Below are 27,110 nucleotides of genomic sequence, written 5' to 3' on the forward strand. Positions count from 1 at the left end.
CTCTGTTCTTTCTTTCTCTGTTCTTTCTTTCTTTCTCTGTTCTTTCTTTCTCTGTTCTTTCTTTCTTTGCCCTTTCTCTGTTCTTTCTTTCTTTGCCCTTTCTCTGTTCTTTCTTTCTTTCTCTGTTCTTTCTTTCTCTGTTCTTTCTTTCTTTCTTTCTTTGCCCTTTCTTTCTCTGTTCTTTCTTTCTTTCTTTCTCTGTTCTTTCTTTCTTTCTTTCTTTCTTTCTCTGTTCTTTCTTTGCCCTTTCTTTCTCTGTTCTTTCTTTCTTTCTCTGTTCTTTCTTTCTTTCTTTCTCTGTTCTTTCTTTCTCTGTTCTTTCTTTCTTTCTCTGTTCTTTCTTTCTTTCTCTGTTCTTTCTTTCTTTCTTTCTCTGTTCTTTCTTTCTCTGTTCTTTCTTTCTTTCTCTGTTCTTTCTTTCTTTATTTCTTTCTCTGTTCTTTCTTTCTTTCTCTGTTCTTTCTTTCTTTCTTTCTTTGCCCTTTCTTTCTCTGTTCTTTCTTTCTTTTTCTGTTCTTTCTTTCTTTCTTTCTTTCTTTGCCCTTTCTTTCTCTGTTCTTTCTTTCTTTCTCTGTTCTTTCTTTCTTTCTCTGTTCTTTCTTTCTTTCTTTCTTTGCTTTCTTTCTTTCTCTGTTCTTTCTTTCTTTCTCTGTTCTTTCTTTCTTTCTTTCTTTATTTCTTTCTTTCTCTGTTCTTTCGTTCTTTCTTTCTATCTTTCATTACTTCTTTGTTTCTCTGTTCTTTCTTTCTTTATTTCTTTCTTTCTCTGTTCTTTCTTTCTTTCTTTGCCCTTTCTTTCTCTGTTCTTTCTTTCTCTGTTCTTTCTTTCTTTCTTTCTTTGACTGTTCTTTCTTTCTTTCTTTCTTTCTCTGTTCTTTCTTTCTTTGCCCTTTCTCTGTTCTTTCTTTCTTTCTCTGTTCTTTCTTTATTTCTTTCTTTCTCTGTTCTTTCTTTCTCTGTTCTTTCTTTCTTTCTTTCTCTGTTCTTTCTTTCTATCTTTCTTTCTCTGTTCTTTCTTTCTTTCTTTGACTGTTCTTTCTTTCTTTCTTTCTTTCTTTCTCTGTTCTTTCTTTCTTTCTCTGTTCTTTCTTTCTTTCTTTCTTTCTCTGTTCTTTCTTTCTCTGTTCTTTCTTTCTTTCTCTGTTCTTTCTTTCTTTCTCTGTTCTTTCTTTCTTTCTTTCTTTCTCTGTTCTTTCTTTCTCTGTTCTTTCTTTCTTTCTCTGTTCTTTCTTTCTTTCTTTCTCTGTTCTTTCTTTCTTTCTCTGTTCTTTCTTTCTTTCTTTCTTTCTCTGTTCTTTCTTTCTCTGTTCTTTCTTTCTTTCTCTGTTCTTTCTTTCTTTCTTTCTCTGTTCTTTCTTTCTTTCTTTCTTTCTCTGTTCTTTCTTTCTTTCTTTCTTTCTCTGTTCTTTCTTTCTTTGACTGTTCTTTCTTTCTTTCTTTCTCTGTTCTTTCTTTCTTTCTTTGACTGTTCTTTCTTTCTATCTTTCTTTCTCTGTTCTTTCTTTCTCTGTTCTTTCTTTCTCTATTCTTTCTTTCTTTCTTTCTCTGTTCTTTCTTTCTTTCTCTGTTCTTTCTTTCTTTCTTTCTCTGTTCTTTCTTTCTCTGTTCTTTCTTTCTCTATTCTTTCTTTCTTTCTTTCTCTGTTCTTTCTTTCTCTGTTCTTTCTTTCTTTCTCTGTTCTTTCTTTCTTTCTTTCTCTGTTCTTTCTTTCTTTCTTTCTTTCTTTCTCTGTTCTTTCTTTCTCTGTTCTTTCTTTCTCTATTCTTTCTTTCTTTCTTTCTCTGTTCTTTCTTTCTCTGTTCTTTCTTTCTTTCTTTCTCTGTTCTTTCTTTCTTTCTATCTTTCTTTGCCTGTTCTTTCTTTCTTTCTTTCTTTGCCTGTTCTTTCTTTCTTTCTTTCTCTGTTCTTTCTTTCTATCTTTCTTTCTCTGTTCTTTCTTTCTTTCTTTGACTGTTCTTTCTATCTTTCTTTCTCTGTTCTTTCTTTCTCTGTTCTTTCTTTCTTTGACTGTTCTTTCTTTCTTTCTTTCTTTCTCTGTTCTTTCTTTCTCTGTTCTTTCTTTCTCTATTCTTTCTTTCTTTCTTTCTCTGTTCTTTCTTTCTCTGTTCTTTCTTTCTTTCTCTGTTCTTTCTTTCTTTCTTTCTCTGTTCTTTCTTTCTTTCTATCTTTCTTTGCCTGTTCTTTCTTTCTTTCTTTGCCTGTTCTTTCTTTCTTTCTTTCTTTCTTTCTTTCTTTCTTTCTCTGTTCTTTCTTTCTTTCTATCTTTCTTTGCCTGTTCTTTCTTTCTTTCTTTGACTGTTCTTTCTTTCTTTCTCTGTTCTTTCTTTCTTTCTCTGTTCTTTCTTTCTTTCTTTCTCTGTTCTTTCTTTCTCTGTTCTTTCTTTCTCTATTCTTTCTTTCTTTCTTTCTCTGTTCTTTCTTTCTCTGTTCTTTCTTTCTTTCTCTGTTCTTTCTTTCTTTCTTTCTCTGTTCTTTCTTTCTTTCTTTCTCTGTTCTTTCTTTCTCTGTTCTTTCTTTCTCTATTCTTTCTTTCTTTCTTTCTCTGTTCTTTCTTTCTCTGTTCTTTCTTTCTTTCTTTCTCTGTTCTTTCTTTCTTTCTATCTTTCTTTGCCTGTTCTTTCTTTCTTTCTTTCTTTGCCTGTTCTTTCTTTCTTTCTTTCTCTGTTCTTTCTTTCTATCTTTCTTTCTCTGTTCTTTCTTTCTTTCTTTGACTGTTCTTTCTATCTTTCTTTCTCTGTTCTTTCTTTCTCTGTTCTTTCTTTCTTTGACTGTTCTTTCTTTCTTTCTTTCTTTCTCTGTTCTTTCTTTCTCTATTCTTTCTTTCTTTCTTTCTCTGTTCTTTCTTTCTCTGTTCTTTCTTTCTTTCTCTGTTCTTTCTTTCTTTCTTTCTCTGTTCTTTCTTTCTTTCTATCTTTCTTTGCCTGTTCTTTCTTTCTTTCTTTGCCTGTTCTTTCTTTCTTTCTTTCTCTGTTCTTTCTTTCTTTCTTTCTCTGTTCTTTCTTTCTTTCTTTCTTTCTCTGTTCTTTCTTTCTCTGTTCTTTCTTTCTTTCTTTGCCTGTTCTTTCTTTCTTTCTCTGTTCTTTCTTTCTCTGTTCTTTCTTTCTCTGTTCTTTCTTTCTTTCTTTGACTGTTCTTTCTTTCTTTCTTTCTTTCTCTGTTCTTTCTTTCTTTCTTTGACTGTTCTTTCTTTCTTTCTTTCTTTCTCTGTTCTTTCTTTCTCTGTTCTTTCTTTCTTTCTCTGTTCTTTCTTTCTCTGTTCTTTCTTTCTTTCTTTCTTTGCCTGTTCTTTCTTTCTTTCTCTGTTCTTTCTTTCTCTGTTCTTTCTTTCTCTGTTCTTTCTTTCTTTCTTTGACTGTTCTTTCTTTCTTTCTTTCTTTCTTTCTCTGTTCTTTCTTTCTCTGTTCTTTCTTTCTTTCTCTGTTCTTTCTTTCTCTGTTCTTTCTTTCTTTCTTTGACTGTTCTTTCTTTCTATCTTTCTTTCTCTGTTCTTTCTTTCTTTCTTTGACTGTTCTTTCTTTCTTTCTTTCTTTCTCTGTTCTTTCTTTCTCTGTTCTTTCTTTCTTTCTTTCTTTGCCCTTTCTTTCTCTGTTCTTTCTTTCTTTCTCTGTTCTTTCTTTCTTTATTTCTTTCTCTGTTCTTTCTTTCTCTGTTCTTTCTTTCTCTGTTCTTTCTTTCTTTCTCTGTTCTTTCTTTCTTTCTTTCTTTCTCTGTTCTTTCTTTCTTTCTCTGTTCTTTCTTTCTTTATTTCTTTCTCTGTTCTTTCTTTCTCTGTTCTTTCTTTCTCTGTTCTTTCTTTCTTTCTCTGTTCTTTCTTTCTTTCTTTCTTTCTTTCTCTGTTCTTTCTTTCTTTCTCTGTTCTTTCTTTCTTTCTCTGTTCTTTCTTTCTTTCTTTCTCTGTTCTTTCTTTCTTTCTCTGTTCTTTCTTTCTTTATTTCTTTCTCTGTTCTTTCTTTCTTTCTTTCTTTGCCCTTTCTTTCTCTGTTCTTTCTATCTTTCATTACTTCTTTCTTTCTCTGTTCTTTCTTTCTTTATTTCTTTCTCTGTTCTTTCTTTCTCTGTTCTTTCTTTCTTTATTTCTTTCTCTGTTCTTTCTTTCTTTATTTCTTTCTCTGTTCTTTCTTTCTCTGTTCTTTCTTTCTCTATTCTTTCTTTCTTTATTTCTTTCTCTGTTCTTTCTTTCTTTATTTCTTTCTCTGTTCTTTCTTTCTCTGTTCTTTCTTTCTTTATTTCTTTCTCTGTTCTTTCTTTCTTTATTTCTTTCTCTGTTCTTTCTTTCTTTATTTCTTTCTCTGTTCTTTCTTTCTCTGTTCTTTCTTTCTTTCTTTCTTTCTCTGTTCTTTCTTTCTTTATTTCTTTCTCTGTTCTTTCTTTCTTTATTTCTTTCTCTGTTCTTTCTTTCTCTGTTCTTTCTTTCTTTATTTCTTTCTCTGTTCTTTCTTTCTTTATTTCTTTCTCTGTTCTTTCTTTCTCTGTTCTTTCTTTCTCTGTTCTTTCTTTCTCTGTTCTTTCTTTCTTTATTTCTTTCTCTGTTCTTTCTTTCTTTATTTCTTTCTCTGTTCTTTCTTTCTCTGTTCTTTCTTTCTTTCTCTGTTCTTTCTTTCTTTCGTTCTTTCTTTCTCTGTTCTTTCTTTCTTTCTCTGTTCTTTCTTTCTTTCTCTGTTCTTTCTTTCTTTCTCTGTTCTTTCTTTCTGTATTTGACTGTTCTTTCTTTCTTTCTTTCTTTCTTTCTTTCTTTCTTTGCCCTCTTTCTGTCACGATGCAGGAGGAGGCAGACAATGGGTTGGATCCAAATGCAGTGTACTTTATTGTAAATCAAAGTGAGACAAAACAAACAGGAACAAAGGAAATGACCACGATGGGTAAAACGACACTAAAACCTGGAAACACGGAAAACATGAAAGGTAGAACAGGCAGGATAAATATCAGGGGGAGCACGGAGACAGGCATCCACAAACATCAAAGACCGACAGGGGAATGGTGAAACAAACCGGGTTAAATACACAAACACAATGACGACTAAACGAGACACAGGTGAGACCAATGAAGAGTGCAGGCAGTGAGAGAGGCCAGGAATTGTGGGAATTGTAGTTTTATACACAGACAGTGAAACACGGGGTGGACAACAAGGAAAACGTGACATGGAATTTGACGTGCTGAGTGAATCAGAAAACACGGACCGGATCACAAGGAATGTGACATGGAATGTGATAGGTGAAATGGAGAACATAGGCCAGACAACACAGGAACGTGACACTTTCTGCATTTGACTGTTCTTTCATACTTTCTTTCTCTGTTCTTTCTTTGTATCTTTATTTATGTGTTCTTTCTTTCTTTCTTTCTTTCTTTTTGTTAACACTATTACTAATGAACTAACAATGACTTTCAGCAAGCTATTATGATGTCATCTTACCATATATTCCTGATATCCAGTGAAAAATGTTTCACAATTTCCCTTTTTTAAATGTCAATATAGTGTTTGATGCATAAAATACATATGATGAAAATTGACATATATGATGTTTATTGCAAATATAATATTTTATTCATTTGTGAAGTTGTCCTGACTAAACTCTCAAACATTTGTTATCTGAAAAGTCCTCTGATAATACCCAATATTTACCACTGTAGCAAAGAAAACTTAAATAACAGATGTCCTACACATAAATGAATTGCTGGACCTCAGGAGGATAATGACCTTTAAAGACCAAAGTATCAAATATAATACATAAAAATAAACATGTGCATCATTTGTTTTATGATTTATTTGTTTAATGGCACTAATAACAGTTAAATGCCAAAAAATCCTTCCAAATGTCAGGCTTTACAGGGTTAAGAAAATTAAAAATAACCTTTTTGTTGACTATAATTTTTTTCTCCCAACATTTTATATATGTATAAATACATTATATATATATATATATATATATATATATATATATATATATATATATATATATATATATACAAATTCTCCCATTTTCTCCCCAATTTGGAACGGCCAATTCCCAATGCGCTCTAAGTCCTCGTGGTGGCGTAGTGACTCGCCTCAATCCGGGTGGCGGAGGACGAATCTCAGTTGCTTCCACGTCTGAGACCGTCAATCCGCGCATTTTATCACGTGACTTATTGAGTGCGTTACCACGGAGACGTAGCGTGTGTGGAGGCTTCACGCTATTCTCCGCGGCATCCACGCAAAACTCGCCACACGCCCCACCGAGAGCGAGAACCACATTATAGCGACCACGAGGAGGTTACCCCATGTGACTCTACCCTCCCTAGCAACCGGGCCAATTTGGTTGCTTAGGAGACCTGACTGGAGTCACTCAGCACACCCTGGATTCGAACTTGTGACTCTTTATGTCATTATTTACTGCAACTCAAGTCCTCTGCTATTGTTCAGATATATGTTTTATATTATACGATAGCTTGCATTTTTTGGTGCAGATTGTTTGCCTGTTTATTATCTGTTTTCAGAGTACCAATGTTATGAAATTAAAATGCCGCTTTTATAATTTTATCCGAATTAAGCACCCTCGAGTAAGACCTTGAGCACGGATTCGTGCCTCAGAAATAAACCCGAGTTACACTCATATTTGTAAAGCTGTTTAAGGCACACACACAATATCACAGCGCTTCAGAAACAGACTTTGATTCAACTGCATCATAATTGCACCAATTGCAAATAATTCATGAATCTGGTTATTTATAGCAGCCTGACCTTGATTCTTCAAGCTGTTGTAGTTTAAATGCTGCAAATGCGATAGAGAGTGTATTTGGTTAATAATCCTTTAATTAAATCTGTCATGTCATGCATTATACAGTGGACTTAAAAAGTCTTCTGTGGTGCATTTTTCGGACATTCATAAGCATGATTTCTCATATATTCTCAGTTTTGCATCATAGAGGAGTGTGTTGAATGCACAACACATTTAGTAGATTTTCTGAAGACTGTTCCTTCTTAATGGGCTCTTTTAATGGCAAATTATTCATAAATAATATTGTATGTGTTTATAATTTTATGATAAACACATTTTGTTGTTGTTGTCCTAACTTTGTAAACATGCAATTCTGGTTCTGTTCACGCTACCTCACTTTGAAAAGTCTATTTTTATTCCACTAGGTGGCAGAAAGTGCTAGAATTGTCACGTTCCATCGCAATATTCAGATGTGAACTGTAGGGGGCGCTCTAATGCATTCTAGCCCTCACAGATGTGCTCGTCCATAGACATTCAGTCTAATGTTCAGTTCAAGCAACACCCTCATTATTGCATTGAATATCTCGGCCTCTGAGTGGACTACAAGCTCAATCTAGGTGTCATTAGAAAGATGAGATCCTCCCCGATGACATGCAACATTTGATCATTAATAGTCAAACATGTATTTTTCTGATGATTTCTTTAGTATGATTTTCCTGCTGGATGGCATATTTTGTTCTTTCTCTGTTCTTTCTTTTCTTTCTTTCTTTCTTTCTTTCTTTCTTTCTTTCTTTCTTTCTCTGTTCTTTCTTTCTTTCTCTGTTCTTTCTTTCTTTACTTATTTCTTTCTTTCTCTGTTCTTTCTTTATTTATTTATTTATTTATTTCTTTCTCTGTTCTTTCTTTCTTTCTTATTTCTTTCTTTCTCTGTTCTTTCTTTCTTTCTCTGTTCTTTCTTTCTTTCTTTCTTTCTTTCTCTGTTCTTTCTTTCTTTCTCTGTTCTTTCTTTCTTTCTTATTTCTTTCTTTCTCTGTTCTTTCTTTCTTTCTTTGTTCTTTCTTTCTCTGTTCTTTCTTTCTTTATTTATTTATTTCTTTCTCTGTTCTTTCTTTATTTCTTTCTCTGTTCTTTCTTTCTTTCTTTCTCTGTTCTTTCTTTCTTTGACTGTTCTTCTTTTCTTTCTCTGTTCTTTCTTTCTTTCTTTCTCTGTTCTTTCTTTCTTTCTCTGTTCTTTCTTTCTTTCTGTCTCTGTTCTTTCTTTCTCTATTCTTTCTTTCTTTGACTGTTCTTTCTTTCTTTCTTTGGCTCAAATTTCTTTAAGTCGTCAAATACAACGTCTCATTTATGCTCTAATAACTGCTGCTGTAAGCCCCAAGTAGCCGAAAACGTTATATCAGCTTTTACTGTAGGGAGTTTTCTAAAAAATAAGCCATTTCTTACTTGTCTGTGAGCTTGCTTGGCTGAATAATCCAATGTTATATCTGAGATGTCCAGAACAAAATATGCCATTAAGCAGGAAAATCATACTAAAGAAATCATCAGAAAAATATATGTTTGACTATTAATGATCAAATGTTGCATGTCATCGGGGAGGATCTCATCTTTCTAATGACACCTAGATTGAGCTTGTAGTCTACTCAGAGGCCGAGATATTCAATGCAATAATGAGGGTGTTGCTTGAACTGAACATTAGACTGAATGTCTATGGACGAGCACATCTGTGAGGGCTAGAATGTATTAGAGCGCCCCCTACAGTTCACATCTGAATATTGCGATGGAATGAAATGGTACATTTTCTTGTTACTATGGTTTTACTACAAATACCATATTTCAGCTCTAGTTTCTGTTGTAAAAACATGGTTAATTGACGTTAGGGATAGATGACGGTATTGTGAGGTAACGCAAACTATTTTAGAAAATACAGTACCTCCCTGTTCTCTAAGGGGGCCCCGTAATATTGTCAGTAATATAGGAACTATATATATATATATATACATTATTATTATTGTTATATTGTGTGAAGTACTGTGGAAGAGGAAGTGTACTGGAAATGGACCAGTTGAAAACTTCAGTTTGCATTCTAGTATTCTATAAGTTTCCCTCCAAGTTGATTTGATGTAGACACACTCTCACTCTCTCATTCTTAATGTCTATTGTTGGATAAGATTAAAATTAAGCGAGAAGGATGACTACAGTGGGTACACCGTTGTTATGGGAGACAGTGATGTTATAAAGAGCACTATATTAGAAATAGAATAAGGATTGTAAGTTGCTATGTGGTGGTGATGTCATAATGGGCTGTACAGAGTACTTGGAATAAATACAATAAAGAATTCCGTGGTTGCTATGGACACAAACAAACTCTCAGCTTGTGTATTCTAGGTAGCACTCTGTGCTTGGACTGGTCATCGGGGATTTCCAATGGCAAAATGTACAATATTTTTGATGTCTCTTTGCACAGACATGTTGTTGGATGCTATAGGATTTAAAGCTGATTGTGTGTGTGAGAGAGAGGATTGATGATGAAAGAGCTGCTCATAAATGATGCAGGATAAACCATTTCACCACACACTCAAACACTCACATTAAACATTAATCACACTCTCTATAGTGTTTCTTTGTGGAGCTGATACTATTTGTGTTGCAATGAAAGGTGCACTTCTCAATGTTTACCACTAACCGGCAGCACAGAACCATTCAATGTTTCAAAACCTAGGGAGCTGCCTACCTAGACTGCATTTTAGCCACCATGTAGGGGCACTTCTGATGCAAAAACTGTTCTAAAAGGTCGGCAGCAATATTATGCTACCTTTTAAGTCACCTAGTTTTGTTCAGAATATAAAGCTTGACTTGGTAATCTCAATAAAAAATGGACTATTTTACCTAATATATGTGTGTACTTTTTAGAGCACTTGTTGTTAAGTGTCTCAAGTGCATTTAAAGGGATAGTTCACCCAAAAATGAAAATTATTTCATCATTTACTCACCCTCATGCGTTCCCAGATGTTTACAACTTTCTTCAGCAGAACACAAACTTTGAAGAAAACGTTGAAGCTCCAAAAAGCACATAAAGGCAGCATAAAAGTAATCTATAAGACTCCAGTGGTTTAATCCACATCTTAAGAAATGATCTAATCGAAATAACTTTGAGTGAGAAACAATATTTAAGTCCTTTTTTTACTAAAAATCTTCATTTTCACTTTCATATTATTGTTATATTCTAAAAGTGAAAGTAAAAGTGGAGATTTACAGTAAAAAAGGACTTAAATATGGATCTGTTTCTCACCCACACCTATCATATCACTTCTGAAGACATGGATTTAACCACTGGGGTCGTATGGATTACTTTTATGCTGCCTTTATATGCTTTTTGGAGCTTCAAAGTTCACTTGCATTGAATGGACGAAATATTCTGCTAAAAATCTTTGTTTGTGTTCTGCTGAAGAAAGAAAGTCATACACATCTGGGATGGCATGAGGGTGAATAAATGATGAGAGAAATTTCATTTTTGGGTGAACTGTCCCTTTAACCCGAGGAGCTGGAAGAGTTGCAGCCCATGAAGAGCGCTTATGTCACTTCTGAGGTTCCACATTGGTTAGGATGTATGTTTGAAAGTAGTTTTTAATTAATATTTGTGTCTGTGTCCATGTGAAGGGGTCAAGTCATCGATCTGTAATCACTCTGACTACGGAAATGTGATTGGTGATGACCTGTGTGTGTTTATTTTGGTGTTGAGTGTTCAATCAATTCCCAAACTGCTCCATCAGGGGTCATAATAATGACAGATAGAGCCATGCTACCATTGGCTGCTTCCTTCATCAACTGACCAATAAGAGAGCTGCTCTCACCAACCCATAGACACTAAATACAGATTATAGAGTTTCGCTTTCCGTCTCTTTTCTTATTTTTCCTAATCTGATCTCTGGTTTGAAATATACACTTGTGTTTGGAACATTGTTGAGGGCAGCACACACCTGCAGTGCTGAGACGGAGTTATACAACTCCTGGATCATTAGGGTCGTGTTCATCACACCTACTTGTCTTTCAGAGAGTGTCCGATGAAGCTCTGCCTTCCTCTTCCTCGTTGTTATCTTTAGCTTTACAGGTCAGACCCCCAGGGGTCAAAGCGACATATTACGAGTACTTTCTATGAGACTGCCAACATCTCGTTTTGACGTCCTTCGGAGAGGATCAGGCCTTAATTAAGGGTGTGAATTACCACCTGTAACCGCCACTACCATTAGGGTGACATTGCCTTAGTTTAACCATGTTTAACCATGATGTTTGGAGTAAAACCATCATAAAAAGTTCACAAATGTAAAAAAAAAAATATTTGTATAATTTAACATGAATTCCTCATATTTCAAAAAAAGTGTAACATTCCTTAAAATGCATTTATTCACAACAAATTTACATTTTCCCTGTTACTGTTACTGATAAAAACAGGCATTCTCCTTTAAATGAAGGTAAACGTCGTGTTTTTGTCATGTGAATGTTTAATTTTAACCTGAGATGTCTGTAAAAAAATTATTTCTTCCAGTGTAAAAATACTGTATAATTTAACATTAATAAAAGTGTTAAATTCTCCTAAAAATACATTTATTCACAGCAAATATTGATCTTTTTTTATTGTTATTATTATTATTATTATTCCCCCTTTTTCTCCCCAATCTGGAATTCCCAACGCGCTCTAAATCCTCGTGGTGGCGTAGTGACACGCCTCAGTCCGGGTGGCGGAGGACAGTTTATGGTTCATGCAAACGAACTAGCTCAATTGACCGATTCACGTGGGAACAGCACAGCTTTAAAGTGACTTTGCCTTCCATTATCGAAGCTAAATATTTAGTTAAAGGTGCTGGAAGCGATTTTGTCCATTCTAGAATTTGAGCCAATTCTAAGTTGAGCCACTGGATAAGCCACACCCCCTATTTCCAAAAAAAACCAGCACTCTAAAGATACCAAATGAGCTCTAGTGTGAGCAGAAACGGTTGTTAAAACTAACATCAGCAAAACAGCGCCCTCAAGTGGCAACTGTGATGAACAGCATACCATAAAAACGGCATTAAGCCTCAAAAATTGGCTGCAACTACAATACGAGAATGCACAAAAATGATTGACAGGCAGTCGTATGTTTATTTGCGGTTTACACAGTCTGGAGTCGTCACAGAGATCTGTGAGATATCTCAGGATACTTATTTCAGTGAAATATTTCAGGAAGTACGAAATTTTTTTCACTATGTTTCAACTCATTTATATAAAATAGGGTGTTTGTTTTTTGGGTGGAAATCACGGTTTTGATACGATTAACCATGTTTTTATTAAAGTATTACTGTTGTATCATACATATAGTTGTAACTATTGTTTCACTATAGTATTATTGTACATTGTAAAAAAAGTCGTTAAATAACGGTAAATGCATGGCAGCACAGGGTACCAAACGTTTGCCATAAACTGAACAGTTTTAAGCCGTTAAGTGAATAAACATGTTTAAATTGTAATTTTGAGTAGCGTGTTGACACTGTAAATGGAAATTACATGTTTAAAATGTCATTTGGAAAAACTGTAAATTACTATTAAAACTATTAAATTAAATTATATATTTTGACTGTTCATTTAAAAAAAAATATTTGTAAATCACCGCGGATTTTCTCCACAGTTCTGAGTTGCCTCCACGTTTGAGACTGTCAATCCGCGCATCTTATCACGTGGCTTGTTGAGCGCGTTACCGCGGAGACGAGTGCGTGTGGAGGCTTCCCGCTATTCTCCGTGGCATCCACGCACAACTCGCCACATGCCCCACCGAGAGCGGGAACCACATTATAGTGAACACGAGGAGGTTACCCCATGTGACTCTACCCTCCCTAGCAACCGGGCCAATTTGGTTGCTAAGGAGACCTGGCTGGAGTCACTCAGCACGCCCTGGATTCAAACTCGCGACTCCTGGTGTGATAGTCAGCAAATATTGCTCATAAAAAAAAAAACTGATTTACTAAGTTTTGAACTTCTCTTAATTTGACGCTACATTTGCGACATTATATATTGAGTTTATGCTCGACTCATGATATGAAGAAACTCCACACGCACTACGTCTCCGCGGTAACACGCTCAACAAGTCATGTGATAAGATGCGCCTCAGACGCGGAGGCAACTCAGAACTGCAGAGAAAATCTGCAGTGATTTACAAATGTTTTTTTTTTTTTAAATGAACAGTCAAAATATATAATTTAATTTAATAGTTTTAATAGTAATTTACAGTTTTTCCAAATGACATTTTAAACATGTAATTTCCATTTACAGTGTCAACACGCTACTCAAAATTACAATCTAAACATGTTATTTCAGTTTATGGTTGAAACATTTGTTTCATTTTGCAGTTTAAACATGTTTATTCACTTAACGGCTTAAAACTGTTCAGTTTATGGCAAACGTTTGGTACCCTGTGCTGCCATGCATTTACCGTTATTTAACGACTTTTTTTACAATGTACAATAATACTATAGTAAAACAATGGTTACAACAATATGTATGATACTACAGTAATACTTTAATAAAAACATGGTTAATCGTATCAAAACCGTGATTTCCACCCAAAAAACAAACACCCTATTTTATATAAATGAGTTGAAACATAGTGAAAAAAATGTCGTACTTCCTGAAATATTTCACTGAAATAAGTATCCTGAGATATCTCACAGATCTCTGTGACGACTCCAGACTGTGTAAACAGCAAATAAACATCCGTCTGCCTGTCAATCATTTTTGTGCATTCTCGTATTGTAGTTGCAGCCAATTTTTGAGGCTTAATGCCGTTTTTATGGCATGCTGTTCATCACAGTTGCCACTTGAGGGCGCTGTTTTGCCGATGTTAGTTTTAACAACCGTTTCTGCTCTCACTAGAGCTCATTTGGTATCTTTGGAGTGCTGTTTTTTTTTGGAAATAGGGGGCGTGGCTTATCCAGTGGCTCAACTTAGAGTTGGCTCAAATTCTAGAACGGACAAAATCGCTTCCAGCACCTTTAACTAAATATTTAGCTTCGATAATGGAAGGCAAAGTCACTTTAAAGCTGTGCCGTTCCCACGTGAATCGGTCAATTGAGCTAGTTCGTTTGCATGAACCACGTCACTCAAACCGATGATCCGAAAGAATTGATTCACTTAAATGATTCAGTTTTCAGCGCTGCACATAAAAGAGAGAGAGAGAGAGAGAGAGGGCGGTTTAGGTGAGTTTTTTTATTCTTCACAGGACTTCAGGACTTCAAATCTGCATGTGCACAAGTACTACTGGCCTACTCAGTGGAGACTATAGATAGATATGCTCTCTCTCTCTCTCTCTCTCTCTCTCTCTCTCTCTGTGATAAAATAACCAGTGTTGTGCGATGAAGGTTGAATGATGTATCTGGGTCACAGTGATTGGCCTCTTTACCGGAGGCTACAGAAACAATCTCTCAGCACCTCACAGCGCTGTGTATTCAATACAATATCGGTACCTGAGTCAGCACCAATGACAGCTGCTCCATCACCGTCATCCGTCAGCGACCAAACCCACGGGGCATCCGTCAGGGGCCAGCGAGCTCGCCCAAATGAACGCGATTCATCATAAAAACCAATCAAATGAAGTCAAACCTGCCATAAATGTAATTATCTAACTGCATCTGAAATGCCCTAATTAAACCGTGTAATGATATTGAGTCATAAATGTCGCTAAGCTCAGGCTCAGCGTTATAATGAGTTATTTGCATCATTTGTTACGCGCTCAAAGACCTTTTCGCACCAAATCGTCCATTTTATTTTATGTTTACACGATGTCCACATGAGCAAGAAACTGAGTATTTTAGTCCTTGTTCAGACAGGCAACAAAAATATTTTTTGGCATTTTTGTAAGTGATTTTGTTATCTACCCATATGAAACATTATGTCAAATACTTCAGCTTAATCAGTTCGTTAATGCAAATTCTCAACATAAAGAATTTAATCAAATAATTTACATGTATGCATTTGGCAGATGCTTTTATCCAAAGTGACTTACAGTGCACTTATTACAGGGACAATCCCCCCTGGAGCAACCTGGATCGAACCAGCAACCTTCTGATTACCAGTTATGTGCTTTAGCCCACTACGCCACCACCACTCCTTATATCGTATCATACCAAATCATATAAAACATATATATATATATATATACAGTTAAACTTTTGCACGCTAAACTTTTCCAAACAGCTTCAGGTGATGTAGATCACATAATATAACGGACTTATAATGTAAAAGTAAGTGCATATAGAAGCACTGTCGTGGTGAAATAAAGCAGAGCCGGATCTGTCATTCCACTTAAGCAAAACCTGCACGTCAGAGCATCTAAATAAGCCGTTCTATCTTGAATGCATCCTTTATTAACATTGAAATAATAAGAAAGTGCATCATAAACAAACTACAATAATGGCATTTCTCTGTGCAGGCAGCGCCACGTCTATGAGTTGTGTGAAGGGGGAGATATTGAAACTGCCCCCGATTGAGGCGCTGGTCTGGCACGGGACGTCCGTCCCTCGTGTCACATGTGTCACATGCGCATCTTATTGTGAACAAATCGGGGCACAAGTTGAATAATCGATTAAGCGCTGATGATTAATCGTTGCAATAATCGTCGAATAATCGTTCTAATAATCGTTAGATTAGTCGATAATCTGTAGCTTGTTCTGTACCGGTACAGCTTGTTCAATTTGCCAAACAGCAGCATCATGACCTGGCGCTACAGTACATCAAACACGTCGTTTCATTTAAGCCGACATCCCCGTGCAAATCGGTGGATTTGTGATGCAGAAACGGCAGCGGTAAGTTTAACAGCCGACACTGAGCGTGACACGACACAGCAAGATGCTCGTAACTTATGAGTCATGACTATCAAAAAACTGCTTATTCAATAAACCAAAAACGTAACTTGTAGACTTATAATGATCTGTTTTTGACTTCGACATGGAAATGGGTATGAGCACAACACTTGCGCTTATGTTATAAGCCGGTAATAACGGCGGTAAAGTTTACATGCGTTCGTATTTTGAGGCTATGCATCGTATTGTTGAAATGTGTGTGTCGTTAATTGGCTGGTATGGACGTATGCGTGTTTTTCTCAAGCATTTAATGCAATTAAGTGTTTAATTACCCATGTAAAAGAGAAACAAACTAGCATGGATTGAAGGGTAGACGTCATGTTTTCCGGAAGGTCATTAAAAAATACATAATGTAAACAGATTGCCCATATGTGTGTAATATAGGATTACAGGCTCAGTAATGGCATTTGTCCGGAAAACTAATTACGTCCAAATAGCGCCATCTACTGTTTGATATGCATGCATTCAGTCTGACTAGAACAGGATGAAACGTGTCCTCTCCGGATATACAAAATGAATGACTGGAAGGCGGGATATCAAAAGCAGAGGCAGGAAAATCCCCGCTCGCCCCCCAGAAAATCGCACCCTTGCAATGCTCAATTATGTAGTAATGTGTCCAAAAAAAATGCATGGAGTTAAATACACCTGAAGCATTGGAAACAGTTCTTTACTTTCCTGAAATCGGTCTGTGTTTACAGAAAATCGAGACACTGCCCCCCAGTGGCCAAAGCGGAAAGTGTTGTTCGCCGTGTGTGAGAAATGTCCACCGAGGGGCGCCAAAAGCGAGTTGTTTACATCTGTACAGGATGTAATATAGAGAAGAGGAATATAAACTGAACCCAACCCCAAAACTAACCATTAGTGTAGTTAAAATGTAATGTTAGAGCGGGAAATGCAACCTCCGAATTGTGCTTGTCGCTGACTATGCGAACGCGATTACTTCCTGGTTTTAACGTGCCTCTGGTCGAGTCAATGAGCACAGCATATAGCACACATGAATATATGACATACACGAACTACTGATCTGTTTTAGCCATGTCAGTGCAGACAGACAGTCCTTCAAATTACAATTAGAAGTAGTGTAAACAAAGCCCACATTTTGTGCTTCTTTAGGGTGCCATTGTGCTCCCATCTTGACAGCATTTTTTGGGGAAAGCTGTTGTTTTGACTTCCTCTCTCTGTTCCCAATCAAGTTGCTCTCTTTCTCTCCGACCACACACACACACACACACACACACACACACACACACATCTCTCCCCACCCTCCCGTCTCTCTCTCTCAGCATCATTCCGACCTCTCCATCTAGACTGCTGGAATCATGCAAGACGCTTCTCTTCTCTTCTGTTGAAAATCTCCTTATCTGAGACATATTGGATTTGCTTTGATTCCCCAAACCTTGGAGACTTTTCCTGGATCTCGGATATATGCTGTTAAGAGACTCCGGACAGAGATGGGATGAAAGGCTGAAGACATCTAAAGGCATCTGTTGATAAACCGGATCTCCGTGATGGGTCACTGGTGCTTTACTGAAGCAATCGTGTCGGAGATGAGAAGTTAAGGACTAACCAGCTACAAACATTCATTTTAAATGCACATTTTTAGCTTCTGAAGATTGAATCACTGTCATGTCTTGAATAATTGACGGCTTACCAGGACGCTCCCTGGTTGGTCTCGATTTTTGGACAGTTTGAATGTTTTGTTATGTGGTATAACTGAGCGGTTATGTAACCCTAAAGTGCTTTTAGTGGTTGGGAACCGTGTCTGTCGGTGTCAAGCTCATGCTGCGGTGCATGAGTGCACAAGAGAAGCGTGCGCGCTCGCTTCCTCGCATCCTCCGGTTGTCTCACCTGAATCAAGACCATTTCACAGAGCATAATCATCCCCACACCGGCTCTCCTTCTCCCATGAGATGGCAGCGGCACTTGCCAGCTCGCTCATCCGACAGAAGCGTCAGGCGCGCGAGTCTAACAGCGAGCGCGTGGGGTCAGGTAAACGGCGCACGAGCCCCGGGAAAGAGCCCTCCGGGCGAAGCTCCCTGTTCGACAGGCACCTGTTTGGGCTCTTTGGTAAAGTGCGATTCTGCAGCGGAAAAAAGCGACCCGTGAGGCGGAAACCAGGTCAGTTCATTCACACCTCATTCACACACCTGTGCGCACGGAGCATAAACTCAAGCTCGCGCACTCTTCGCGAGACGTTAATTTAAGTCGTTGTGGAGGCGAGGGCATAGCCGAGCGTTCGTCTGGAGAGAGAGGAAGCGGTAAGGGGTTTCACCTGAGATGAATTGCTTATAATTGTGATTTCTATGTTCACAGTGAGAGGCGGGGAGATAAAAGGCTGCCCAAAACCCCAGAGAGGGAGACGTGTGTGTCCGTGCAGCCCGCATGTCGAGCGTGACATTTGCTTTAAGTAGTGAAAATAAAATACCTTTTGTGTTGGATTCGTTGCCTCCCGCTTCCTCCTTTCCCTCCTCCACAAACGAACCTTGTTACAGTCATTAACAAAAATTATAAGTCAAGTCAAGTGGTTTTTATTGTGGTTCAACCATATACAGTTAGTGCAGTACACAGTGAAACAACGTTCCTCCAGGACCATGTTGCTACATAAAACAACATACGACAAACACAGAACCACAAGAGACTACACAGACTAAATAACATACCTATATAAAGTGCACGTGCAAACGTGTGCAAAAAGAACGGGACAGTACAATAAATTACTAAAAATGTACAGGACAATAGGCGCAGTGAGAGACCAGTACACAGTAGTGCAAAAGATGACAGTTTCTAAATATGCCAAATGTGAACTTAACATACTATGAGATAATGCTCTATAGCAGTATAATGCTTACCAAATCAGTATGTAGCCAACAAAGGATAGACAGACAGACAGATAGATAGATAGATAGATAGATAGACAGACAGATAGATAGATAGATAGATAGATAGACAGACAGACAGATAGATAGATAGATAGATAGATAGACAGACAGATAGATAGATAGATAGATAGATAGACAGACAGATAGATAGATAGATAGATAGATAGACAGACAGACAGATAGATAGATAGATAGATAGACAGACAGACAGATAGATAGATAGATAGATAGATAGACAGACAGACAGATAGATAGATAGATAGATAGACAGACAGACAGACAGTCCGACCAACAGACAGACAGATAGATAGATAGACAGACAGACAGATAGATAGATGATAGATAGATGGATAGACAGATAGATAGATAGACAGACAGACAGACAGATGGATAGACAGACAGATAGACAGACAGATAGATAGATAGATTGATAGATAGATAGACAGATAGACAGACGGACGGAACGGACGGACGGACGGACGGACAGACAGACAGACAGACAGATAGATAGATAGATAGACGGACAGACAGATAGATAGATAGATAGACCGTCAGACAGACAGACACACAGACAGATAGATAGATAGAAAGACAGACAGATAGATAGATAGATTATAGACAGACAGACAGATAGATAGATAGACAGACAGACAGACAGACAGACAGACAGACAGAAAGAAAGAAAGAAATTAATTAATTAATCCGGCTCATCACAGATACTGTAGAGACAAACATGAGCAGAAATGGTTGTTAAAAACAAATGCATTAAAACAGCGCCCTCAACTGGCAACTCTTATGAACAACATGGTATAAAAATGGCATTAAGCCTCAATAATTCACTGCAACTACAATACAATGAGAACATGCAAAAATGATTGACAGGCAGAAAGCGCCAGAGACTGCGGCCCGTGGACACATTTTAGTTTGCTGTTTACAGAGTCTAGAGCGGTCACAGAAACCGGAGAGATATCTCAGGACATTAATATCTTTCAGGGAGTAGGTAAATGTTCTGCATACCTTTCCATGAACAAATCGCTTACCGCACATTTAATTAAGCATTAAAGAATGCAAAAATGTTTGTTGAAGTTGAAATAATAGTTGAAGTGTCACTCTGAAAGGTTGCAGGTGTGTAAGGTGTTTATCACAGGTGTGTGTGTACATGTACTGTTGTTGTATATGTGCATTTAAGTTTGGTGTCCTTTGTGACCATTTCATTTTTTTCCATTTTCTTTCTTCTACAGTATTGATTGTCTCCAAGTGTGTGCATGTGTGTGTGTGTGTGTGTGTGTGTGTGTGTGCGCGCGCCTCAAGGTTTAAGGTGTTCATTATACCATGTGACCTTTGCCATTCTGAATATTGCCCCAAAACACACTGAAGTCCTGCTGAGAGTGAGACAGCAGAAGGGGAGCCAGATTCAGGCTGACAGGTTGTCGGTTTACTGAAGTAATTAGCGGTGTACTAAAACAATTAACGCATTTTAATCGGTTAGCACTTGTAGTTCTAGTAACATGGGGAAATTTGGCTCACGACAGGTCGCTTTTTCATTCTGAACCGCTCTGACAGCACTGATCTGGGTACAGTTAATCATGCTCTATATGTTATAAAACGTTGCATTTGCATTCGTGAGGTTTAAGGGGACAGTGAACAGACTTTTCAGTTACGTGTTTGTTTTGTGTGTTTCAGAGCCTCAGTTGAAGGGAATCGTGACCAGGCTCTTCAGTGAGCAGGGCTTCTTCCTGCAGATGCAGCCTGATGGAAGCATCATTGGGAGCAAAGATGAAAACAGCGACTACAGTGAGTTTACCTGAAATCCGTTATTTGTTCCCATTATTTGGATAAATAAACAGGCTCCATTTTCCTTATATAAAATACAGAATAATTTCATAATTCATTTGAAATCATCAAAATGCTTCGGGTTTGCGTGGCTCTTGCTAGTAACGGTGCATCTCTCTGCCGCCGGCCGCCAATCTCCACGATTCCCTGCTGTACGTTGGTGAGCGAGTCTCCACTCTTTCGATTAACAGTTGTGGGCAGCATTTGGGTGCTGCTGTGCCTCCCGCTTCTCAAATAACTGGTAAGGTTCGGGGCGGCTATTAGGGGCGGCTGTGGCTCAGGTGGTAAAGCGGATCGACCGCTAATCGCAGGGTTGGTGGTTTGATTCCCGGCCCACACGACTCCACATGCCGAAGTGTCCTTGAGCAAGACACTGAACCCCAAGTTGCTCCCAATGGCAGGCTAGCACCTTGCATGGCAGCTCTGGCACCATTGGTGTGTGAATGGGTGAATGGACACAATGTAAAGCGCTTTGTGCAGACCATTTATGTTTTACACCTGAACTTCATACTCAGATCCACCACAGGAGTTCCTCATGATTGGCACTTTGCCCCTTCTAGCCCACCTGCAATTACTGAGTTAATCAAGAAATCGAATTCTAGGGCCTGGGTAGCTCAGCGAATACTGACGGTGACTACCACCCCTGAAGTCGCGAGTTTGAATCTAGGGCGTGCTGAGTGACTCCAGACAGGTCTCCTAAGCAACCAAATTGGCCTGGTTGCTAGGGAGGGTAGAGTCACATGGGGTAACCTCCTCGTGGTGGTGATTAGCAGTTCTCTCAATGGGGCGTGTGGTGAGTTGTGTGTGGATCGTGGAGAGTAGCATGAGCCTCCACACGCTGTGAGTCTCCGCGGTGTCATGCACAACGAGTCACGTGATCAGATGCGTGGATTGACGTCTCTCAGAAGCAGAGGCAACTGAGACTTGTCCTCCGTGAGTAACCGCGCCACCACGAGGACCTACTAAGTAGTGGAAATCGGCATTCCAAATTGGGGATTAAAAAGGAAAAATAAATCTAATTCTACTTCCTGTCAATAAGGACCATCCTAATGACCGTCCTATTTCAAATCTCCCTTTTCTGTGGTGGTTGCCTCTCAGCTACAATCCTATCTGGCCATAGCACAGAGACTGCACACGTTAGAGTTGTTAATGATCTTCTAATGGCCGCAGACTCTGGTGCCTTCACTATTCTTGTTCTCTTAGATCTCAGTTCTGTATTTGACACTATCTCACACGGCATACTCATTTCTCGCCTCTCTGCTATTGACATTTCTGGTACTGTACTATCCATATTCAGTTCTTATTGACATTTCTGGTACTGTACTGTCAAGGTTCAATTCTTATTGACATTTCTGACAATTCTTATCTCTCTGACCATCAACACTAAATCTTTATTCGTCAGTCCAAATCTACTACAGCTCCAGTTTCTCAAGGCGTCCCTCAGGGTTCCGTTCTTGGTCCACTGCTCTTCATCACTTACTTGCTTCCCCTGGGTCACATCATCCACCGGCACGGACTCAACTTTCAAATCCCTTTATTGTCACTCAACCATATACACAAGTGCAACAGTGGGTGAAAGACTTGGGTGCAGTTCCGAGCAACAAAGCAGTATGCACATAACACAGTTTACACATCTTGACATGCTGATGACACACAGCTTTATATCAGTTCAAAACCCACTGCTCCTTATCTACACGTATCAATGGCATCAATACCTGGATTATAGGGTTAAAGAAATCATTGGATCATATTTAGTAAATGGATTTCAATAAAATCCATCCATCCATCCATCGTCAATCGCTTATCCTGTGTACAGGGTCGCGGGGGGCTGGAGCCTATCCCAGCTAACATTGGGCGAAAGGCGAGGGACACCCTGGACAGGTCGCCAGTCCATCGCAGGATTTCAATAAAATAATATACAAAATTTTAACCAAGCACAATTTGCTTACTTTCAGCAAACACTCATTTTCAAATATCAGTAGCAATATAATAATATTATACTTTTACTATATAAAAATGAAAGATGTCACATAAAAAAGACGAGTGCTTTGCAATACGAAGACGGACATTTTTTTTATTTAAAAAGCTAAATACTTGTACTTCAAGAAATGCACGGAAACGTTGCCATCAAGCACGTTGCATAAAAACAGGATTTTCAAATAATTTTGATTTTGTTATTGATACAGTGGCTATAGAAAATCGCATATCATTTTTGATACAGGTGGCATTATAGGGTTAAAGATGAATAAGTATGTTTTAGGGCTGGGCGATATATCGAATATTAACGATATAATCGCGATGATTTTGCTGACAATTAAACATTATCGTGTATATCATGATGATTATAAAATGCTTTCTATTTAACCATTTAGATTCATAAAGAGCATCAATAGACTAATTTCACAATCCAGTCATAATAAAAGCTCCGGGTGAAAGTGACGTGTCATAATAAAAGCTCCGGGTGAAAGTGACGTGTCAAAATAAAAGCTCTGGGTGAAAGTGATGTGTCAAAATAAAAGCTCCGGGTGAAAGTGATGTGTCAAAATAAAAGCGGCGTGTGAAAGTGACGTGTCAGAATAAAAGCTCCGGGTGAAAGTGACGTGTCAAAATAAAAGCTCCAAGTGGAAGTGACGTGTCATAATAAAAGCTCCGGGTGAAAGTGACGTGTCAAAATAAAAGCTCCGGGTGAAAGTGATGTGTCAAAATAAAAGCGGCGTGTGAAAGTGACGTGTCAAAATAAAAGCTCCGGGTGAAAATGACGTGTCAAAATAAAAGCGGCCTGTGAAAGTGACGTGGCAAAATAAAAGCGGCATGTGAAAGTGACGTGTCAAAATAAAAGCTCCGGGTGAAAGTGACGTGTCAAAATAAAAGCTCCAGATGAAAGTGACGTGTCAAAATAAAAGCGGCGTGTGAAAGTGACGTGTCAAAATAAAAGCTCCGGGTGAAAGTGACGTGTCAAAATAAAAGCGCCGTGTGAAAGTGACGTGTCAAAATAAAAGCGGCATGTGAAAGTGACGTGTCAAAATAAAAGCTCCGGGTGAAAGTGACGTGTCAAAATAAAAGCTCCAGATGAAAGTGACGTGTCCAAATAAAAGCTCCTAATGAAAGTGACGTGTCAAAATAAAAGCTCCGGGCGAAAGTGACGTGTCAAAATAAAAGCTTCGGGCGAAAGTGACGTGTCAAAATAAAAGCTCCAAGTGGAAGTGACGTGTCAAAATAAAAGCTCTGGGTGAAAATGACGTGTCCAAATAAAAGCTCCTAATGAAAGTGACAGTGACGTGTCAAAATAAAAGCTCCGGGCGAAAGTGACGTGTCAAAATAAAAGCTCCGGGCAAAAGTGACGTGTCAAAATAAAAGCTCCAAGTGGAAGTGACGTGTCAAAATAAAAGCTCCGGGTGAAAGTGACGTCAAAATAAAAGCGCCGTGTGAAAGTGACGTGTCAAAATAAAAGCTCCTGGTGAAAGTGACGTGTCATAATAAAAGCTCCGGTGAAAATGACATGTCAAAATGAAAGCTCCTGGTGAAAGTGACGTGTCATAATAAAAGCTCCGGGTGAAAATGATGTGTCAAAATAAAAGCTCCTAATGAAAGTGACGTGTCAAAATAAAAGCTCCGGGCGAAAGTGACGTGTCAAAATAAAAGCTCCAAGTGGAAGTGACGTGTCAAAATAAAAGCTCCGGGTGAAAGTGACGTGTCAAAATAAAAGCTCCAGGTGAAAGTGACATGTCAAAATAAAAGCTCGGCTGAAAGTGACGTGTCAAAATAAAAGCGCCGTGTGAAAGTGACGTGTCAAAATAAAAGCTCCGGGTGAAAGTGACGTGTCAAAATAAAAGCTCCGGATGAAAGTGACGTGTCAAAATAAAAGATCCGGGTGAAAGTGACGTGTCAAAATAAAAGCTCCGGGTGAAAGTGACGTGTCAAAATAAAAGCGCCGTGTGAAAGTGACGTGTCAGAATAAAAGCTCCTGGTGAAAGTGACGTGTCAAAATAAAAGATCCTGGTGTAAGTGGCGTGTCAGAATAAAAGCTCCTGGTGAAAGTGACGTGTCAAAATAAAAGCTCCTGGTGTAAGTGACGTGTCAGAATAAAAGCTCCAGATGAAAGTGACGTGTCAGAATAAAAGCTCCGGGTGAAAGTGACGTGTCAAAATAAAAGCTCCAGATGAAAGTGACGTGTCAGAATAAAAGCTCCAGATGAAAGTGACGTGTCAAAATAAAAGCTCCAGATGAAAGTGACGTGTCAGAATAAAAGCTCCTGGTGAAAGTGACGTGTCAAAATAAAAGCTCCAGATGAAAGTGACGTGTCAGAATAAAAGCTCCAGATGAAAGTGACGTGTCATAATAAAAGCTCCAGATGAAAGTGACGTGTCAAAATAAAAGCTCCGGGTGAAAGTGACGTGTCAAAATAAAAGCTCCAGATGAAAGTGACGTGTCAAAATAAAAGCTCCAGATGAAAGTGACGTGTCAAAATAAAAGCTCCAGATGAAAGTGACGTGTCAGAATAAAAGCTCCGGATGAAAGTGACGTGTCAAAATAAAAGCTCCTGGTGAAAGTGACGTGTCAGAATAAAAGCTCCAGATGAAAGTGACGTGTCAGAATAAAAGCTCCAGATGAAAGTGACGTGTCAGAATAAAAGCTCCAGATGAAAGTGACGTGTCAAAATAAAAGCTCCAGATGAAAGTGACGTGTCAGAATAAAAGCTCCAGATGAAAGTGACGTGTCAGAATAAAAGCTCCACCTTGATCATTCACAAAAAAATATATTTAGGTTAATAATGCTTTTTTTTAAGCTACTACGTATAATTTTATGTAAAATAAAATTGTGCATATCAATGAAAATTCTCCCTTGTGTTAATTTAGTGCCTTTATTATTTTAAAATAGATTTTATTCAGTGCCTATTAATAAATGGATGCAATGGCTGTTTGGAGGAAATTATGGTCCATCTGATTTAAAGAAAAAAAATTAATCACTTTTGAGCCATTTCAGAGCAAATACATAATTATTGAGAGATATTATTGAAAATCGATTTTTTTTTTGCCACATCGCCCGTCGATGCTGTTACATGTTTATGTCATTTTGCACATTATCGTCAACATAAACATGTTATTTTTGTCGACTTATATTGTCTGTCATGTCAAACTGACTATAATGAATGATTGTGGCATGATGAAATATTGACAAAAATTGGTGTGAAAATTAACACCGCATGAAATGCTTTACTAAAGATACACACACACACACACACACACACACTAAGCTCATCTCCCTAGGGCACTAGAGAGGGATGTTTTAAGGGATTTTAGAGCGGTACATATCTCTCTGTCTCTGTGGTATCAAGGTGCCCACTCCCGTTTTCAGATGCTTTTGAATTACACGGCTTTCCTTCTTATCTGCACAACTCACATTAGCGAGTCCAACAGGCTTACACACCGAGTCTTTGTCTAACACACACGTGACACACACGTTACTGCCCCGAGTCTTATGAGAGATCTGAGAGAAATCAAATGCCGCTTGCAGCCCATTTTATGTGTGATGTCATCCAAAAAGTAAAGCCGTTTTGATGAAGACTATGTGGAATAATGTGCACTTATGAAAAGTTAAAAATACAGCCAGGACAGGATATTTAAAAAAGTCACTTTGGATGTCATGTGCAATGAATGTTTTATCAGGCATCTGTGGGCAAACATTAGTAAGTAATCACAACTAACATCAAAACGGTTACATGCACACTTTCATCACTTCTCATGTTCTCTTCTCATTCCCACATGTGCATCACACTCGTCGCCTGTGTCTCTCCTCCTCCTCCTCCATCCCTCCTTCATCTCTCCCTCTGGCCTGCTGCACTCCTCCGCTGCTCCTCTTTCTCTCTCCGCTGACGATTCTTACAGAGTGGAAGTGAATCAGCGGCCATGATGAGTGTTTCTCTGACTTCAGTAGATGTGTTTCTCTCTCTTCTCAGTTTAATATGAATCCTTCTGTCCTCGGAGAAACCACAGACCCTGTGAACTGATCTAGTTTCGCAATGTTCATGTGCCGGAAAACAAATGTGCAAATCAACTAAATCTGTCAGGAAATGTTGTATTTCATATTTTGAATTGCTATAATGTTTTATACATGTATGCTGTATTGTTTAAATTATATAGTGCATTGAAACAGTACAATTGTGCGTTTACTGAATGTAATCATTGTGCCTGGACAGGATGATTTGACTGATGTATTATAGTGGGAATGAGATTTTCCATATCTAATTGCAGAGGATCAATACGGCATAATATTGATTAAAAAAAATCAATATTTGCATGTTTATTTTAAAGAAATATTCTGGGTTCAATACAAATTGAGCTCAATCGTTCATCTGTTTCTTTAAAAAAAATAAAAATAATCGTTTTTTGTAAATAAGGTTACTTACAATGGAAGTCAATGGGGCCAATTTTTGGAGGGTTTAAAGGCAAAAATGTGAAGCTTATAATTTTATAAAAGCACTTAAATTAATTCTTCTGTTACAACTTGTGTATTATTTGAGCTGTAAAATAGTTTAAATCAACATTTTTACAGTTATTTTATAGGTTTAGTGATTATAGCATTACGTCGTCATGGCAACAAGTTGTAAAATCGGATATAACTTTCCACAGATGTGGTTAGTAAGTGATATTATCACAGTAAAATCATGTTAACACACGTATTGTTTATATCTTGTGTCTATACGTTTGAAACCGTGAGTGTTTTAACGTTTACCGTTTGGCCCCCATTGACTTCCATTGTAAGTGCCTCACTGTAACACAGATTTGTGCTATTTAAAAAAAAAAAAGAAAGGAGGGATGAGT

General features: G+C 37.9%; 1 protein-coding gene across 3 annotated transcripts in view; it reads left to right on the forward strand.

Moving 5' to 3' along the window:
* Positions 1-27,110, forward strand: part of fgf12b (fibroblast growth factor 12b) — a 59,569-nt gene that overhangs the window by 22,572 nt on the left and 9,887 nt on the right. For 2 of the 3 annotated variants that reach the window (XM_052106684.1, XM_052106683.1), the window contains exon 2: positions 20,140-20,250. In XM_052106684.1, coding sequence (XP_051962644.1) covers positions 20,140-20,250 — 111 coding nt within the window. Of the gene's footprint in view, positions 1-17,473; positions 17,696-20,139; positions 20,251-27,110 lie in introns of those variants that run through there. The other variant, XM_052106682.1, reaches the window with a different exon arrangement.

Source organism: Xyrauchen texanus, chromosome 36, assembly GCF_025860055.1.
Source record: "Xyrauchen texanus isolate HMW12.3.18 chromosome 36, RBS_HiC_50CHRs, whole genome shotgun sequence".
In the NCBI taxonomy this organism is placed as follows: Eukaryota; Metazoa; Chordata; class Actinopteri; order Cypriniformes; family Catostomidae; genus Xyrauchen; species Xyrauchen texanus.